Genomic DNA, 17,350 nt, shown 5'->3' with positions numbered 1-17,350 from the left:
CCCCAGGTAAATTTGTGCCTGCTACTTATTCACCATTACATTTCTCACGTGCTATATTCTGTAGACAAATGCCCCACCTGTTACAACCCAGGGTGTTTTTTCTGTAGTGTATTTATTTAAAGACAGGATTATTTATTTATTTATGGTATATTTTATAGATTCTAGAAGAGCTAACTTTCTAGTGCAACGGTCTTACATTGCTCATTTGAGAAGTTTTGATGTTGGTCAGTAAAGAAAATGTTTTTTCTTCACAGGTGGTTCACAAGCAGAACTTCACAGTGACTGCCATTATGTAATTTTTAAAAAACCCTTTTTGTTATATAACCAGCAAAGCAGAAAATCTTTGCATATTCAAAGTATCATTTTAAATTGAAAGCAAAGCAGGTATTGAGAAGTCTACACACAAAATAAATCGAATCTTTGCATGCTGGAAACATGTGTCTTCAAAATGATACAACAGGAAACCAATTTAATGTTAAGAACCGTTTATTTTGAAGTCTGTTATGTCATTGCACTGGGATGGCAGGCTATTATAACATGTAATCATTCTATTTTTAATAAAAGATTTCTGCAAGAGTAGCCTTTCTTTGGAGTACAAAAAATCGTATTTTCTCAGAAAAGTTTGAGAAAAGGAGAGGAAAATTTGCAAGGTTTCTGTTAGTCTGTGGGGATGGAGCTGAAATTTAGACCGAAAGATTAGCATTTACAAAACTGACAGCAAACAGAAACACATTCATTATTTTAAGGTTACATTCAAAACTATCCTGGATAAAATTTCTTGAAGTCCAGGGGAGAAACTGGAAGTCTTTCAGAAAGTAAGATACAGAAGCTGACAGAAATCAGACATTATAATACATTGTTCTGATCTCATTAGAACTAGACTCATTAGAGAATTCATCTTTTAGATGATTTTTTAGATAAAGAGAATTAGAACTTATTAGAACTTAGACCAGTATCTGGTTTATGACAGAGTTTCGAATCTGCTCCTTTCTTTTCCTGCATTTAACAAGTAAATCCGCTCATAGAGCTTATTCCACCGGCTAAAAAAATTTCTTTTTCAGGCACAGTCTGTTGTTGAACACGTAATGGAGAACTTTGAAACCCGGAGATGAAATAAATCCATGATCTTTACTCAGCAACAGCATACAAGCCAGAGAAAGACCTCACAGTGGCCCTAGGCTAGGAGCTTATATGGGGAAAGTTACTTCAGAGAAGCTAGCATATGGGAACTTTTTTGTGCTTGTGCACCTTGAGCTAGAGAATCTACAAACTAAATGTAGAAAGGGAATTAGCAAAATAAAGCATAAACAACTCTAGCAAATCAAGTATACGTTCCTTACAAAAACTATTTAAGTCCCAAAGAATATACTAATGGACAGAAAATAATAGCTTTATACCTTTCATAAGACAAAAGATAAAACTTAGGTTTAGACCTTTTTTATTTTCACTCTGCACTAAATGTGCAATTGCAGAAAAGTAAAGCAGATGATAAAATCTGTATCAAAATGACTATATAGAAAAGAGCAAAAATAAAGCTGCACAGGCAATGGTAAACTTGACATTTTCTCCATGAGAATTTTTAATATTAGGTGAGGTAGTGAAAGCTCAATGGTATTCATGGGACAAAGCAAAAGGTTCACTTGTAGCCCACTGACTTTCTTCCTAGCAAGCTAAAAAAATTTACTGCAAACAGTGGAACAACCACGCAGACACTAAACCTCTGCTTTTTAAAAAAAGACGACTGCAAAAATGCTTTAGAAAACTATCCAAACAGAAAGTTTTTATAGCGATCCTTGCGACTGTCGTTTGGCTTTTGACTGAGGTAAAACTCAAATGAAAGCTTTTACATTTCTTAGAAAATTGCATACCAGTAAACAGTAGAAACATTTTCTTATTTCCTGAAAATAAAAAAAACCCCATAATTTAAACTCCATCCCAGCATTCATGAAACTAGCTACTCCTTCATGAACAACTAAGAAAAGAATTCCAATAGTTCAATTTTCTACGCAATTTCTATCCGTCATCCTTTCTGTATTTCATTATACTCAAGAGCTGGTATACTTAGTTTTCAGGGAAACAATCAGTGTGTGTATATGCATGTGTGTACACATACATGCCTGCATAAAGCTGTTTGCCAATTTTATTCAAATTTGACCGAGGGGCAGAAATCCTAACAGGCATGTATGTTTCTACAAGTTTCAGGAAAACAAGATCGCGTAGTGCTAGTTCAGCCTGTATTAGACAACGAAGAATATTGTAACTAGAGGAAAACCTTCAGTGGGCATACCAACTACAAATCAGTGAGACCATTTTATATTTTAAAGTTTTTTCCTGCAGTTGAGACATTTGCACAAACTCTCTAGTGAATTACCTACTGGTATGTTAATTTATGCAGCGGTGGATGCTCATCTTTTTCTTTAATTCACTTGAAAAGACAGAGAACCACTGTCCTGTGGGTTTCAGGCCCACTGGCCGCCAGGCTCCAATGATTTTAATACTCATGAAACCGCCTAGCTTTTTGTGGGGGCGGGGGGGGAAGAACGAGACTCTCAGGGCATTCCCTGGTGCACTGGGGACGTGCGATGGAGCTGAACAGGCCAAACACGGCCAGCACACCACCAAGCTCGCGGGGGCCCTGCGTGGGCCCGGGGCTGGCCTCTGGCGCGGGGGAGGCCCGGGGGCTGCCCCGCTCTCCCTCCATTTCGGAAGCACCGCGACCCCCTAACTGCCATTTTCGTTCGCAGCTTCTGCAGCTCCTGACAGGAAGTCAAGTGCTTCCTGAAACCATACACCTCAGGGGAGCCGCGGCGTTACCCTGACCTTTCTTACACCGCCCGAGCGAAGGGGAGGCAGGAAGGGGACATGCCACAACATGTCTCGGGTTTCTGCCCACTCGGTCTGCCGCCTCACCCCGGCTTCCTCGTTTTAAGCGAGCAGCCTCCGAACCCGATGCTCGCCTCGCTTCACCTGTTCTGCCTCGCCGGCAGCCGAGGCGCCGTTCCTCACGCGGGCTGCCGGCTAGGAGAGGCAGGCCCGGCCCTGCGGGCTGCCGCCGCCGGAAGGGCGAGGGGCGACAGCCAGCCGAACTCCCGGGGCCGGGGCGCGGGCCCCGCCGCCTCCCGCTATCCCGAGCGCGATGCAAGCCCGGCGACCGGGAGCCGGCCCTGCCAGCGGTGCTTGGGGGACTCGGGCCCGGCCGGGCGGGTCTCCGCACACCGCGGTACGCACGGCCCGGCAGCGCTCGGCGCCTCCCGGCCCCCCGCCCCCTCCCCGCCGGCCGAAGCCGATGGCGGCGGGGGGAGGCGACCCGGTGGGGCAGCGCGTGCAGGTAGCCGGGTGGGAGAGGCGGGGCGGGCGGGCGCACGCGCGGCCGCCCCTCCTCCTCCCCCCTCAGGTTTGTCATCTTGTCGCCGGCTGGGCCCCGCGTCGCCAGCGGCCGCTCTGCGCGCGCGGCCGGGGGAGGAGGAGAAGAAGGAGGAGGAGGAGAGATGAGGCGGCCACCGTTGCATCCGTGACGGGGGCCTGGAGCCCGAGCTTGGGACGGCCCCTTTCCCACCGCCGGCGCACAGGCGCTGCTCGCCCGGGGGAAGGGCGCGGAGGAGGAGGAGGACTGCGTGTCTGCGTGAGGGAGAGCGTGGAGATGAGCTAAGCCCTGTCCCCTGGGGCCGCCTGAGGAGACCCGGCTCCCTCTCCCCCGCCGCCCCTGCCGCCGCCGCCATGGCGCACTCCCCGGTGCAGACGGGCCTGCCGGGGATGCAGGTGAGGACCGGCTGCCTGCCCCGCACCGCCCCGGCGGCGGGAGGGACGAGCCCCAAGGGCAGGGGCGGACACGCACCCCGGGGGCGGCGGGAGCGGGGGATGGGCCTCCACCGGCTCTCCCCGCCAGTGGGAATCGGGGGGGTGGGGGCGGCCTGAAGGGGCGCGGTGCGGTCGGTGAGGGGGTTCCCTGGGGCGGAGGGTAGGGGCGAGGGGCGCAAACGCCTCTTCGCTCCCACCCGGCCCCAGGGGCAAAGGGGCGGGATCCCGTAACCCCTGGAAACGAAACGTGCTGCCGGCACCTCGCGTAATGCCTAGCGAGCCCCCCCCGCCTGGTGCATCCCTCCCTCCCGCCCCTTCCTCGGCAGCCTCAGCTTTGCCGCAAGTGTGCGGAGCGGAGGGGTGCGTGGTTTGCCCCCCCTCTCTCCCCGTCCAGGAGTTCTCGGTGTTTTAATTCACGAAGCGAAGCGTGTCTTGATGGGCGATTTTCGGTCCCGTTATGTTGACGTGGTGACGGGAAGCATACATAGAAACAGGGCCTGAAAACGCTGACCTTCAGCGCCTGCTGCAGCGCCCATCTCAGTGGTGCTGGCTGGTGAGGTGGGTGTTTGGCTCCGAGAGTTGGTAAGCTGCTGTTCTTATGCGATGGAATTTGCTGGTTCTGCCTTGTAACTATATTTTTGAAATAACTGGTGTGGTTTTTCTGGTGACTGAGATGGCTTCTGCGCCCCCCTGCCCCGTTTTCCTTAGTCCAAATGCAAACTACTGCCAGAAAAACATTAAGGATATTAGTATCAGTGTGTTGTTTTTCTAATGTTTCCCGCACCTTATTAGAAACTCCCCTGCCCAAACCTCTGAAAGAAGAACTTATGAATGACATGTAGAGTTTTTCTTGCTTTATCTCCTGGATTGAAAGTTTTTGTGCTACATTTGGTTTAAGTATTGATCTGCTCTGGTTCGTTTTTCCATGAGTCAGGATTTTAAGTCGTGAATCTTTTTTTTTTTTATAACACACCCCCCCCCACCCCCCACCCCCAGTAATCTTAGGATTTGAATTTAAAATCTTACATGCTTGGGTGTAGCATGATTTATATGCCCAAGCATATTGCTGGTTGCCAAATAGAGTATGTAGGCCCTCACTCTGAACTGCTTAATAATTTATCGCTCTGTAGGTACTAGTGGTGAGTGTTCAAGTTCACATTCCAAACATGAGCAGACTGCCAGAGACAGAGAAGTAAAGGTTTCTTGGTTTGGCTAGGGCTAGATTAATGTTGCATTTTTTTTATCCTTTTGAGACATGTTAGAACCAAGGTGACTATCTACCAGCTTTGAAACAGAATCTGTAATACTTTCGAACTAAAAAGTCAGATTTGTAGCTCCTCAGAAGTGACAGGATAGAGATTATTCCAACAATATGCATGTACTGCTTATGTGTGTCCCTGCATGATCTCTCTAAAGGCCTGTGTTTTTTATTGACTTCGTTTGTTATTTAGTTTGTAATGCTGTTAGCTGTACTAAATGGGTAGCTATTCAGGGGTTTTGTTAGCCCACATAATTTGGGAGTTTAAGTCAAATCTTTTTGTTCAAGACAGTGTTACTTTTCTCATGAATTTTTATTGTTTTAGAGTTTCTCAGGTGTGAACTTATAACAGTGTAAAAAAACGCAAAAGAAACAAAAAACCAAACACCAAAGTAAAGACCTGCTGACAGGTAGAGGCATAAAGTCTGTCAGAAATGCGAGTACTACCTGCTAATTTTCTGCATCGAGCTCAAGATGTCTGTGTCCATTTCCATTCTTTCAGAGTATATAGAAATGGTCTGTTTTCAGTACGTGATTGACTTTGCTTGCAGATAAATGTTCAGTAAGTAAGGTGCATACAATGTGTGACAGCTGCTTAAATAAGACAAAGGTTATGGTTTAGGACTTCTTATTATGAAGGAGAGGGAGGAATAGAGCTTAGTTCTCTGGGTTATAATTACATTGCTTAAATCACGGGACTATCTTTTCTTTTTCTGTAGTGCGATCCCTCCTCACCACCTACTATCTTCTGCAACAAACGGTGTAAGCAGTGTCAGTGACAAGTTATGCAGCTTTCTCCTACATTCTTTGCTGAACTTACACAAGACAGCAGTCAGTATCCTGGGGTGAACAAGAGTAACTTCTTAACCCCCCCAAATCCCATATAGGGACAATGCTTTATTAATGCTGTTTGGCATGAGCAGGGTAGTGTGTAAATAGGGCAGAGGAATGAAGGATTAATGTATTTCTGCCTGAACAACATAATCTGATCGGTGTTTGAGGAGTGATGCATAAAAAGTGAGTGGGTAGAGAGTGAGCCAAAGGAATGAAAAACTGTGGAGGAAATGTAGGATGGTGCTGGAAGGCTGTCAAAACCTGAGATTCACTGTCTGCTGCAAAGTGGGCATGTTGTAACCTGAATAAAAACAGGGTTGGGTTTTGACCTAAATTTCTGTGCATGCAAATAAGTTTGGACTCAAAGTTTATCAGTCCTTGGTTTAAGGGCTTTGTGTAGATAGGCGTTTGAGAGTATGACATGAAGGTGCATCATTACTAAACTGAGAATATGTTGTCTACCTTCTTGATGTTTTATAGAAGTGGCCTGGGGAGAATGCTTGTAATGCATGAGGTTCTGCAAGGCTGGTTCAGAGTAAGTGTATATGACCTTGATTTTCAGACTGGCCTGCGTTTCAAAGCTTTGGTAAGATTCTGTAACTTCTTTATGGATGCTGCTTTTTTAATAATGAAGTACTGTGTTTATAAATTTATGGTAGGGGTGCTAGCTGAACTGTAATGTGTTTTGAAGCACGTTAGGAGTGTGTTGGACCAAAAAGCTCGAGAAATGTAGGCTGACAGAGAAAATCTTAAGGGATGAAGCTGCAAAACACAGTAATACTGTACATCAAGCTGTTGGATATGTGGTGGCAGCCAGTTTTAAAGTAATCTTTAACAATAAAATACTAAAATGAGTACTGATTAAATGTTTTTCTCCTTTCCCCACTTAAAATGTTTTGGTGGTAAGCTGCTTCTGGCTTGCTTGTGTTTTTCTCTATTTCTGAAGTTAAAGAACCAGAAAAGCTGTTTTTTGCCCTAGCTTTTCTGTGTGCTTCTAACTGTGTGAAATAACTGTGTAGAACAGATTTTTATTAACCTGCTTTAAAATGAGTGTTATATTATGGTAAGAACAGTAAGAATACTTTAAACTCCTGAGAAAAGAGAAATAGTTTTGTTGGCTTCAGATCCCAGAGAAGTAAGGAAAACCCACAGGTGGTTTGCCTTTTTGGAGTCAGCTGTGTTCAGGCGGTACAGTGCCATGGTTAGAATGGATCCAGGTATGACTTCTAGTTGTATTTCTAGGTGCTTGTATAGTAAAGGTAATTAAAAGTTTCAGGTGAATAAGAGTTTCAGATACACTTCTGTGGCATAATGAACATTGAGTTACTGATTAGAAATAATTAGTCACCTTCTTTTTCCTGTTTTGGTCTTCTAAAGGGGGAAAAACACCCCAAAAGATCAACTCACCCTTCCCTAAATGCCCTGAAGCCCTGAACTTTGTTTTGTTTTTTCTCTCCTCAGATTTTTCTGAGAAAGTTTACTTGTATTTTTAGGTGTGCCCATATGTCAGCTTCATAAAATTCCTAAGGTGCTTTTAAAATTCCATCATCTGTAAGCCAAGCCCCTTCTGTGTGACAAAAACTTTTATCCTCCTCCCTTTCATTTTTTTGGTAACAATAACAGTATTTATGCAATATAAGTTAATTTTAATCATTTTTCATTGTTATCTTCAGTACAAGGGCTGCAGGTTCTTCATCCAAAATGTAAATAAGCATTGAAGTTCATACTGTCTTGCTTCAAGAAATACTAAAAATTTAACGAAGTTTAAGTGGCAACCTGACAAACGAACAGGAAAGAAAAGTTGTTAAATATGAAGGCAATATTTCTGTCTGGGAAAGTGTTTGAACTGTCAGTTTGCTGGAGATTGGAAGAGTGTTTTGGGAAATAACTGCTATTGTCCTTGCACTTTTCCCAAGACGTTAGCTTTTGACTGCTGCAGAAGTGTTCTGGCCTAGATGATCCTTTGTTCTGATCCAGCATGGCTGTTCCTTTGTTCTTACACACTATATGTATTACTGTCTTCCCTATTATAACTCATTCTCCCTTTACAGTAAACTGTTGCGACTACTTAATATATGAGCTCTGGTTTTGGTCATTGCAAAACATTTAAGTTGCTAAATCAAAGGCACTGGAAAGGCCACATAGCCTCTGCTGCCTTCAATTTGCAGCTTCTGTGTGGGAGATAAAACTCAAATTGGGGGAAAATACTTCTTTGAAAGTTTGTGCTTGCTGTTACCCTTTGTTACAGTTTGATAAATATTTTGTAGTAATTTACAGCACTTAATTATTTGACTGATTCTTGGACTGTTACAATCATGGCTGATCTGTTTTAAAATATGCTGGAGATAGATGTCATGATTCTGTGGCATATTACAAGCTCATTCCTTGGGTACAAGAACAGAAGAGTTTTAATTTGTGAAAACAAAGTTTGCATCTTCTCTCTCTGGAGGTCAAAGGCGGTATAGGGCTATGCGAGAGATGTATGGAGCTATTTCAGAGAAGTTGACTTATCAACAGTTCCACTGTTGGTAAGTCATGTGTAGCAGTTTTTAGTGAATATATGGATACTAAGCTTTTTTCCTCGTAACACCCCCAGAATCTTGCTATTAAGCATGTGTGGAGGCATTGGAGTTGGTTTCCTTTGGACATGCTGCTATGGGTGGCTTCTTGGTGTGCTTTACTTCCTAGGAAGTCATTGTTTCAGGGAGAAGCTTCAATTTGGATAATGTTATTAAATCCTCATGCTGTTAACTCGGACTATACAGTTAAAATGGCTGCAGTTCTGTTTTCTCAGTCTTTAAGCTTCTTTGTTCTTTCTTTCTGTGGCCTTTGCAGGTACTTTTCTATTAGGTAGAAAATGACTGGTAATTAGCTGTAACGTATAGACTGCTCAGTCTTTAGGGAGTGGTTTGAGGTACCCAGTCTGATAGTTTTTTGGGTTGACTTCATTGCTTCATGAATAGCTGAAGGATTTAAGACTGCTTTTTGGAATAAGGATTGACAATAGTGAATCCTTATTTTTTGTGAATCTCTGTGTTACATTTTTTCCAGCCCTTCTGTGGTTTTGAAGCTATACATTTTAGACATGCTTTCCAAAATTCTACTTAATTTTTAATGTTTATATAAAGGTAGGGTGTAATATTTATACAGAGCCAGAGGGGGTAAGGAAAGGCACTCTTAATTTCCAAAGGCTGAGCTTGCCAGAACAGAGATCCAAAACTAGATTTTGTATTGGTCACATCCAAGATGGTTTGTCATCCTTGTTAGTTACTGTGTGACCAATGTCAGCATTCACCTTTCTGCCTTAACTGTTGTCTTGCCATTAGTGTTAACAGCCTCTAAACAGGAAAAACTTATTTCCATCAGGTAGCCTTCCAGAACCAAACAGATACTGCTTGTGGCAGCTATATCTTTCAGGGACCCTTATAGACCAACCACTTGGGCTAGTCATATGTTATGGAAAGTTTCATGTTTGAGTAAGGTGCCCTTTTAGTCAACTGTCATCTTTGTTCCCCAGAGAGACAGAAGACTACTGATGTAGTGAATACATTTAAATATTGGGGCTTGTGTTATGAGTGGTATACAAGGCTTTGATGTCAACTTTTACATAGTGGCATCTTTTATGCTTCTGAGATAGAAAATGGATATATGTATCTTGGGTATATTTTTAGATTTTGCTTAAATTATTTTCATTCTCCCTCTTGGGGGTATACCAAACATCGATGAACAAAGCCAGCAAGTTATCTAATATTATAATAATATAAAACACTGCATCCATTCTATAATAATTTGGTCCCTGCTACACAGAAAAGATGTGGACAGGCCTGAGAGGGTACAGAGAAGGGCCACAGAGATGATCAAAGGACTGGGAAGCCTGCCATATGAGGAAAGGCTGAGCTAACTGGTTTTATTTGGCCTTGAGAAAAGAACGCTCAGGGGAGACCTTATTACCATGTTCCAGAATTTAAAGGGTGGCTACAAAGAAGATGGAGACTTCCTTTTTGCAAGGAATCACATGGAAAAGACAAAGGGTAATGGGTACAAGTTACTCCTGGTGAGATCCCGATTGGAGGCAAGAGGACAGTTTTTCATGATGAGAATGGAATAATCTCCCCAGTGAGGTGGTGGATTCTCCAACATCGGATGCTTTTAAGGTTTGACTGGACAGGGTGCTGGGCCATCTTGTTTAGACCGTGATTTTGCCGAGGAGGGTTGGACCAGATGATCTTTGAGGTCCCTTCCAAGCTGGTACTCTGATCGAATTTGACCTGGTTATTGCTTTTGTGATGATACACCTGCCTCCACTGGTGAAGCGTTATTTGACAAAGTGGTGTTGTGTGGGGCTGAAAGTAATAATTTGTGTGGAGGCAGCTATATAGTCAAAACCTCTTTTACTTGTAAACCTTATAAATAGATGACTTGGAGTTTGTCCATATAGATCTGTTAATCTGGGGTAAGTTTCCATGTATGCACCTAAAAATTAGTTACAGAGGCAGTAACATTAGGATGCATCACTTCAAAGCACTGAATTTGAGATGTAGAAGGAGAAATTCTGTAAGAGAATATTTAGTTTTATGAGAAGAAGATATAAGGACAATAAAATGACTGCATACTACATGAGAATAGTCTAAGAACAATTTTACTATTGCGTTTCCAAATGCATTATTAAAGTGGTCTCAGTTTTCCTGTAGGGAAAAGCCGTTTTTATGGTGATCTTCAGCTTCTGCATTCTAATTTTTTTTGGTACAGATAAACTTGTCTGTGGATGTAGCAGCTTCCTTTCGGCAAAATTGCGAGCTTACTTAAACTCATGTGTTTAGATTATGTGCGTCAGTCTTGAACCATGATTAGTACAAGGTGATAATAGTTGATACCAGTAAAACCTGTTTGCTTGTCTTCCCAAGCTTGTTTAAAGCTCTAGTATGTTACCTGAATCTGAACTCCTGGATATGTTCAGGATGTATAGTTCCAAAATCAAATAAATGTAGTTTACTTTTGAAGAGGAGTGTTGAACAGTCTTTTTTTGGTGAAATGGCTTTCATAAGCCAATAAATATTTTGTTTATTGGAAGTATCTATGCATGGAATTGTTCCCTCTTAGATGTGTGTGTTGATTCTACATTAGTATAGAACTAAGAACCTTCTGCAGTGCAACTCTGTAGAATGTGAAGCTTGACACAGGAAAATTTTGGGAATGCTTGTGCTATCCTGTTCTATTTTCAGTTGCACTGTTTGGCAGCCTCTTAAGAAACATGAGTTTGGGTTTTTTTGCCAGGTGATAGAATGGATACAAGTGTCTCCCCTCAAATTATGGGATTGTTGTAGATCCTAAAACTCATTCTTTTGCTTCTTTTCCTCAATTAGTATTAATGCAACATACATTTCTGATTGCCTCTATTAGCATTACTTATTCAGCCATTTGTCTGACCATTTGCCATTTCCCACCCTAATGGTGGGAATTTCCACAAAAAGCCACTATTTTATTTTTTTCTTTTTATCAATAGCTTAGCTATTATAAAAAAAGAGTGATTTTTACTGTGTTTGGTCTTTCTGACAAGTGGAAACAAGTGAGAGACATTGTTCTAAACCTGTTTTTTGGGACTCTTTTCCTTAGCTGTCTTTCTCTTGGTGTCTAAAACACGTTTTGGGTTTCACAGCTATGCTGTGTCTACTGGTAATACTTGTTTGTTGCTTTCGTTGTGTGCTCAAGGCATGGAGAGATTTTCAATTGGAATGATTTACATTTTAAAAGTAATGGATGGAAGGGAGTCAGTTAGTTACAGGTTATGAAAGTTTTTAGTAATGTTATATTAAAAAAATGACCCTGAGAAACTATTCAGAAATTCAGCATATTTAATTGGATTTTATTCTTTCTGAATGCTTGTAAAAATCAGGCTATGGTTAGGTAACTATTACTTTTGTATTAAACTCTTTAACATGGTACCCTAAGCAGCTTTCTGAATGAAAAGCTGAATGAAGAATACCGTAAGATTACAGTGTGATTTGTGCAGAGGACATTGCACCCAGAAGATGGTATTAGTTAACTGGGAATTTGGAAGCATGTTTTGGATATCCATGTTGTTGATAGTGTATTCTGAGTCTCAGATAAGTGCATCTTCCTTGACAATAAGTGGGAAGAGGGTTATACAGTGGCTGAGGAATGCTTTTATGATAGGCTAACTCCCCCTGGCTCCCCCCCATCCCAAAACATACTTAAAACCTGTTCCAGTGTAGTTAGAACAAGGGAGTTGAACTGTGTGAACAAATGCAAGTACTGCTGAGGCTATTGTGATGCATGCTATGTATTTTTATCCTCATTTGCTTGTGACATGCAAAGTGTGTGAGAGATGCAAGGTTTTACAGCTTTAGTTTTTGCTTTCCCCCTCCCATTACAACCCACTGAAGTTTCATGGCAGAATTTATGGCAGTTGTTCCTTTTCATGATAGGTAATGTATTGCTAATTCTTCAAATGGTAACTCTTCCCCTCCCTCCCCCCCCCCCCCCCCCCCCCAAAAAAAAAAAAAAAAAAAGGCAGTTTCCTTATGGTAGTGTGTCTCTGAATTGAATAATTATAACATTGGAGATGGAAAATGAGAAGTACGGAATGCATATGTTTGAAGAATAAAGAAAAGAACAGTAGTGTTCTCTTTGATTGTTGACAAATTCTCAGTGAAACAGCTGGATCTTGGTTTTACACCTAGTTAGTATAGATGAATGTTTTCATTCTAATCTTTGCACCTTTCATTAAATATTTTGCTGATTAGTCCTCTAAAAAGAAAATAAAAATCAGTTGTTTCTGTTCATGATAATTATAAAGTGGCTATCCAAGTTGAGTTCATTTTATTTTATTATCAATAGGTGAAACTGAACCTTTGGTTCAAATTTTAAGGCTGCTTAAATATTTTTTTCTTGCTTAGATAAAAGTCCCAGGCTGTAAATCCAAATATTTTGTCTTTTTGGGTTAGCTGTTCTCTGAAAATACAGGTGGGGCTTGATACAATGCAGTAAAATGAAGCAGTTCATTTTCTGCGTGCTGCCTCTGTCTTGTTTCAGTTTCCTACCAACAGCAGAAAATAATCTTGTGTATTGTATGAGTTATATATGGTGTATGTATATTGCTGAAAGCAAAAACTTGAGAGGTTCAGAAAAAGGTAAAATGCTGGTAGTAAAATCTGGGGCTTCTCATTCCTGGAAGTAGTTTTTCCTGATGCAAAACTATCTTACATGGGCGTTTATTTACAATATATCTCCACTGCTGCCAGTTGTGCAGCTAAGTCTATGGGGGTAAAAGTAAAAATGAAAGCTGCTTAGTACTGGTCTGTGTTGAGGTGAATAGGCTTTAGATGGTTTTTGAAAGATTGCAAGTGATGGTACAGAAAAACCTTTGCAGTGCTGCTTCTAAAATGGAGAGCTGTGTGAAGAACGATGACATCGAACATGCCAGCTGTTCACTTTGACTGGTGTTTAGGCTTGAAGTTCTCCAGGTATTTGAGAAAACTGTATAAACTTGTCTGCTAGATTTCTGTTCTTTGGTCTTTATAGAAATCAATTTAAAATAAAGAAATGATGTGCAGCAATAGTGGTGTGGTTTCTTTGTTTTGTTTTTCAAAAGAAATTGATGTATTTGCACAGTAAATTTAGCAGTAAAAATAATTCTTGATGTGACGGAAATAATGTATTGCAAAATAGCCGAGACTGGAAGGGACCCTCTGGAGCATGTGTAGTCCACCTCCTGCTCAAAGCAAAGTCAGCTAGTGGGTTGCTCAGGACCACATCCAGTGTAACTTTGAATAACGCAAAGAATCTACAACCTGCCTGGGTAACCTGTTCCAGTGTTGGACTACCCTTACAGGGGGAAGTATTTTTTTTTTCCTTTTGGTTTTATTTTTCTTTTTTTTCTGAAGTTTTAATGGAACTTCCTATATTTCAGTTTGTGCCCATTGCATCTTGTCCTTCCACTGGGCACCACTGAGAGGAACCTGGCTCTGTTGTCTTTACACCTTTCCAGCGGGTATTCACGCACAGAAGATTTCCAGCCCCTCAGCCTTCTCTTCTCCAAGCTAAACAATCCCCACTCTCTCAGCCCCCGCTTCATACATCTGTTGCTGCAATACTTAACCATCTTTGTGGCCTTTCACTGGTCTCGCTCCAGTACAGCCATATCTTGGTCCGGGGAGCCCAGAACTGGATGCAGCGCTGCAGATGTGGTCTCACCAGTACTGAGAAGAGGGGTAGGATCTCCTCCCTTGACCTTCTAGCAATGTTCTTCCTAACGCAACCCAGGATGTTGTTGTGTTGTTTGTCATGGTGGCACATTGCTGGCTTATGTTCATCTGGATGTGAAGGACTTGACTTTAAATCCACTTGCCAGCCAGTGAGTCTTCAGCCTGTATTGTGTATGGTGTCACTGTACTGCTGTGACTTCTTAAATATGATGGATAGCGGTTTAACAATTTTAACTGTCAGTTCCTTCAGGACCCGTGCAGATGCACCTCATCACGTCCCAGGGACTTGTGCAACTTCAGATTCCTCAGATGGTGTTGAACCTGATCTTTGATGGTGGTTCTTCATTCTCCCAGTTCCTGCCTTTGCCTTCTGCAACTTGGGCGGTGTGGCTGGAGCACTTGCCAGCGAAGACTGAGGTGAAAATGTCATTGAGTACCTCAGCCTTCTCTGTGTCTGGGGTAACCAGGTTTCCCGTTTCCTTCTGGAAAGGGCTCACATTTTTCCTAGGCTTCCTTTGATCACCGACATACCTATAGAAGCTTTTCTTGTTGCCCTGGATGTCCCTGACCTGATTTAATTCTGTCAGGGCTTTAGCTTTCCTAACCTGTTCCCTGGCTGCTTGGACAATTTCTCTGTATTCTTCCCAGGCCACCTGTCCTTGCTTCCACCCTTTGTAGCTTTCCTTTTTGTGTTTGAGTTTCTCCTGGAGCTCCTTGCTCATCCATGCAGGCCTCCTGGCTTTTTTTCCCATCTTAGCCTTTGTTGGGATGCATTGTTGCTGAGCTTGGAGGAGGTGATCCTTGAATATTAACCAGCTTCCTTGGGCGCCTCTTCCCTCCAGCGTTTTATCTCATCATACACTACCAGGCAGATCCCTGAAGAGGCCAAAGTCTGCTCTCCTGAAGGCCAGGGCAGTGAGTTTGCTGTGTGCCTTCCTCTCTGCCCTCAGGATCTTGAACTCCACCATTTCATGTTCACTGCAGCCAAGGCTGCCCTTGAGCTTCATGCTCCCCACCAGCGCCTCCTGGATGGTGAGAACAAGGTCCAGCGTGGCACCTGTCCTCCTTGGCTTCTCTATCACTTGAAGAAGGAAGTTACTGTCAGGGCATCCCAAGAACCTTCTGGATTTCCTATGCCCTGCTGTGTTGTCCCTCCAACAGATACCGGGGTGGTTGAAGTCCCCTGTGAAGATGAGGGCTTGTGAGTGTGAGGTGACTCCTATCTGTCTGTAAAGACCCTCATCTGCTTGGTCTTCTTGGTTGTGTGGCCTGTAGCAGATCCCCATTATGATGTCACCTGTCCCTGCCCTCCCTTTAATCGCATCCCGTAAATTCTCAGTCAGCTCCTCATCCACCCCCAGGCACAGCTCCATGCTCTCCAGCTGGTTGCTGACATAGAGGGTGACACCTCCTCCTCATGTCCCCTGTCTGTCCTTCCTAACGAGCCTGTATCCTTCCATTCCAACACCCCAGTCATAGGAGTCATCCCACCAAGTCTCTAATGCCGACCAGATCACAGCCCTGCAGGAATGCATGTGTCTCTTAACTCCTCTTTTGTGCTCAGTCTTGATAGGGAATGGGGATTGGACTGAGTAATTTGGAATTGATTTGGTGAAATGAAAAGTACACAGAATGCGGTGCTGAAAGATGATTGTCTATTCCAAAAGAGCAGACATAGAGAAATAAAGAGATCTGCAAGTAAAATCAGTTGCCCATATAAGCTTGAGAACTTGAATAAGGAGATAGCTTTTAATTCTTGTAAGTTAAAAACAGGTTTTTTAACCCTTTGCTACAATAACTGCATGAATAACCCTTCGTGAGTGGGTGTTAAAAATAAGAAATGGGATGAAATGCAGAAAGATTCAGTTAAAGCTGTATTCTACGTCAGAATGTTTATGGATAAAGTTTGGTTTAATTATTTTGAATTTCAGTAACACTTTCTGTTGACTTAAAGGGGCAGTTAGTGCAGATGAGAGTTACGGTTTCATAAAAATAAATACCTTGTAAGGTGTGTATTGTCCTGACCATGATTAGAGTACTGGAGAGGTAATGTCGAAGTGGATAATGCTGCTGGTTTCTCCAGGAATCTTCTTGACAGATGGTGACTGAAAAGTGACCTTAGCATAAAAAAAGACAACGCATGCTGATAAAAGTTGCTGATAGTACAAAATTAAAGGCACCTGTTATACTTGAGAGGCCATTACTGAAGAGCTACACAGCCTTGAAGAGTTGAATTACTGAACAGAATAGCATAAAGTGCAAGGTGTTGTAAGTAGGAATTATTACAAGGGACCTTTGCAGTAGGCTGGGAACTCACTGTTTGGAAATGCGGAGGATTAGGAAGAGGTGAGTGGCTTTAGTTGGTCACAGCTGAGTTAAAGCCATGAGGCCAAATGGAACAAATAGTCCAATATGTTCTCAGATCCAGTCTTTATTCTGTAGAAGTGGACAACAGTGATGTTAGGTACTGAGAAGAGTTAATTTGAAGTGCAGTATGTTTTTGTGGCTGACTAAGGTCAAAGTAATGAATCCAATGTGGAACAAGTATAGGGAGATTACTCAAATTATTGGGTGAATGGTGGCTCTGCTTGTCGTGAAAAGTGAAGGACTTTGTTCTGTATGGTGAAACAACATGGAGGTTGAGACAGGATGGCTGCGATTGGCATTCAGAAGTTTGAAAAACTATTAAAAAAAAAAAAAGACAAACTAATCCGAGTGGTTATGGGAATTGAAAGTTCTGTAATCACTAGATGGAAATGTTCCAGACCTTGTTTTTCATTTGCCACATGATGTATTCTGTGACACACTTAGAAGGACGTATTTTAGTGGTAGAGATCTAGCTCTTTATCAAACAAGGTGGTTAGCTTTATTCTTTTGCAACAGATGTTGCTGCTCACTTCTGTGCTTTCTAGCAATATTCTGTGTGCTTAGTCACAGGAAGGCTCATTTATTGGTTCCCTTTGTTTTAATATTAGTAGGAGAAAGCTATATGCTTAGTGAAAGCTTGAGAAGAGTAGAGTCAGCAAAAATGTAGTGACAGAATCTATGGAAGACATTTTGCTCTGTTCAGTCAGGTAGAGAAAATATTTACTATTTGTTTGTTTTGGCTCTGTTGGAAGTATTTACAAAACCAAGCAAATATGAGAATCCTTTCCAGGTGTGATCTTGGACAAAATGAATGGGAATTGGCCAGTCATGTACTTTCAAATTCAAGCAGCTCATTATGTATCTGGAG

General features: G+C 42.4%; 1 protein-coding gene across 3 annotated transcripts in view; it reads left to right on the top strand.

The window, feature by feature from the left end:
- Positions 1–3,367: 3,367 nt before the first annotated feature.
- Positions 3,368–17,350, top strand: part of STK24 (serine/threonine kinase 24) — a 61,947-nt gene continuing 47,964 nt past the window's right edge. Inside the window, exon 1 of one of the 3 annotated variants that reach the window (XM_056329836.1) lies at positions 3,368–3,759. Coding sequence is in view for 1 of the 3 variants with exons in the window: in XM_056329832.1 (XP_056185807.1) it covers positions 3,718–3,759 (42 nt within the window). In the remaining 2 variants the exon portion in view is untranslated. Of the gene's footprint in view, positions 3,760–4,134; positions 4,357–17,350 lie in introns of those variants that run through there. The other 2 variants (XM_056329832.1, XM_056329835.1) reach the window with 2 other exon arrangements.

This window comes from Falco biarmicus, chromosome 2 (genome assembly GCF_023638135.1).
Source record: "Falco biarmicus isolate bFalBia1 chromosome 2, bFalBia1.pri, whole genome shotgun sequence".
In the NCBI taxonomy this organism is placed as follows: domain Eukaryota; kingdom Metazoa; phylum Chordata; class Aves; order Falconiformes; family Falconidae; genus Falco; species Falco biarmicus.
The sequence above is the reverse complement of the archived record's forward strand: the minus strand, read 5'-3'. Positions and strand labels throughout refer to the sequence as shown.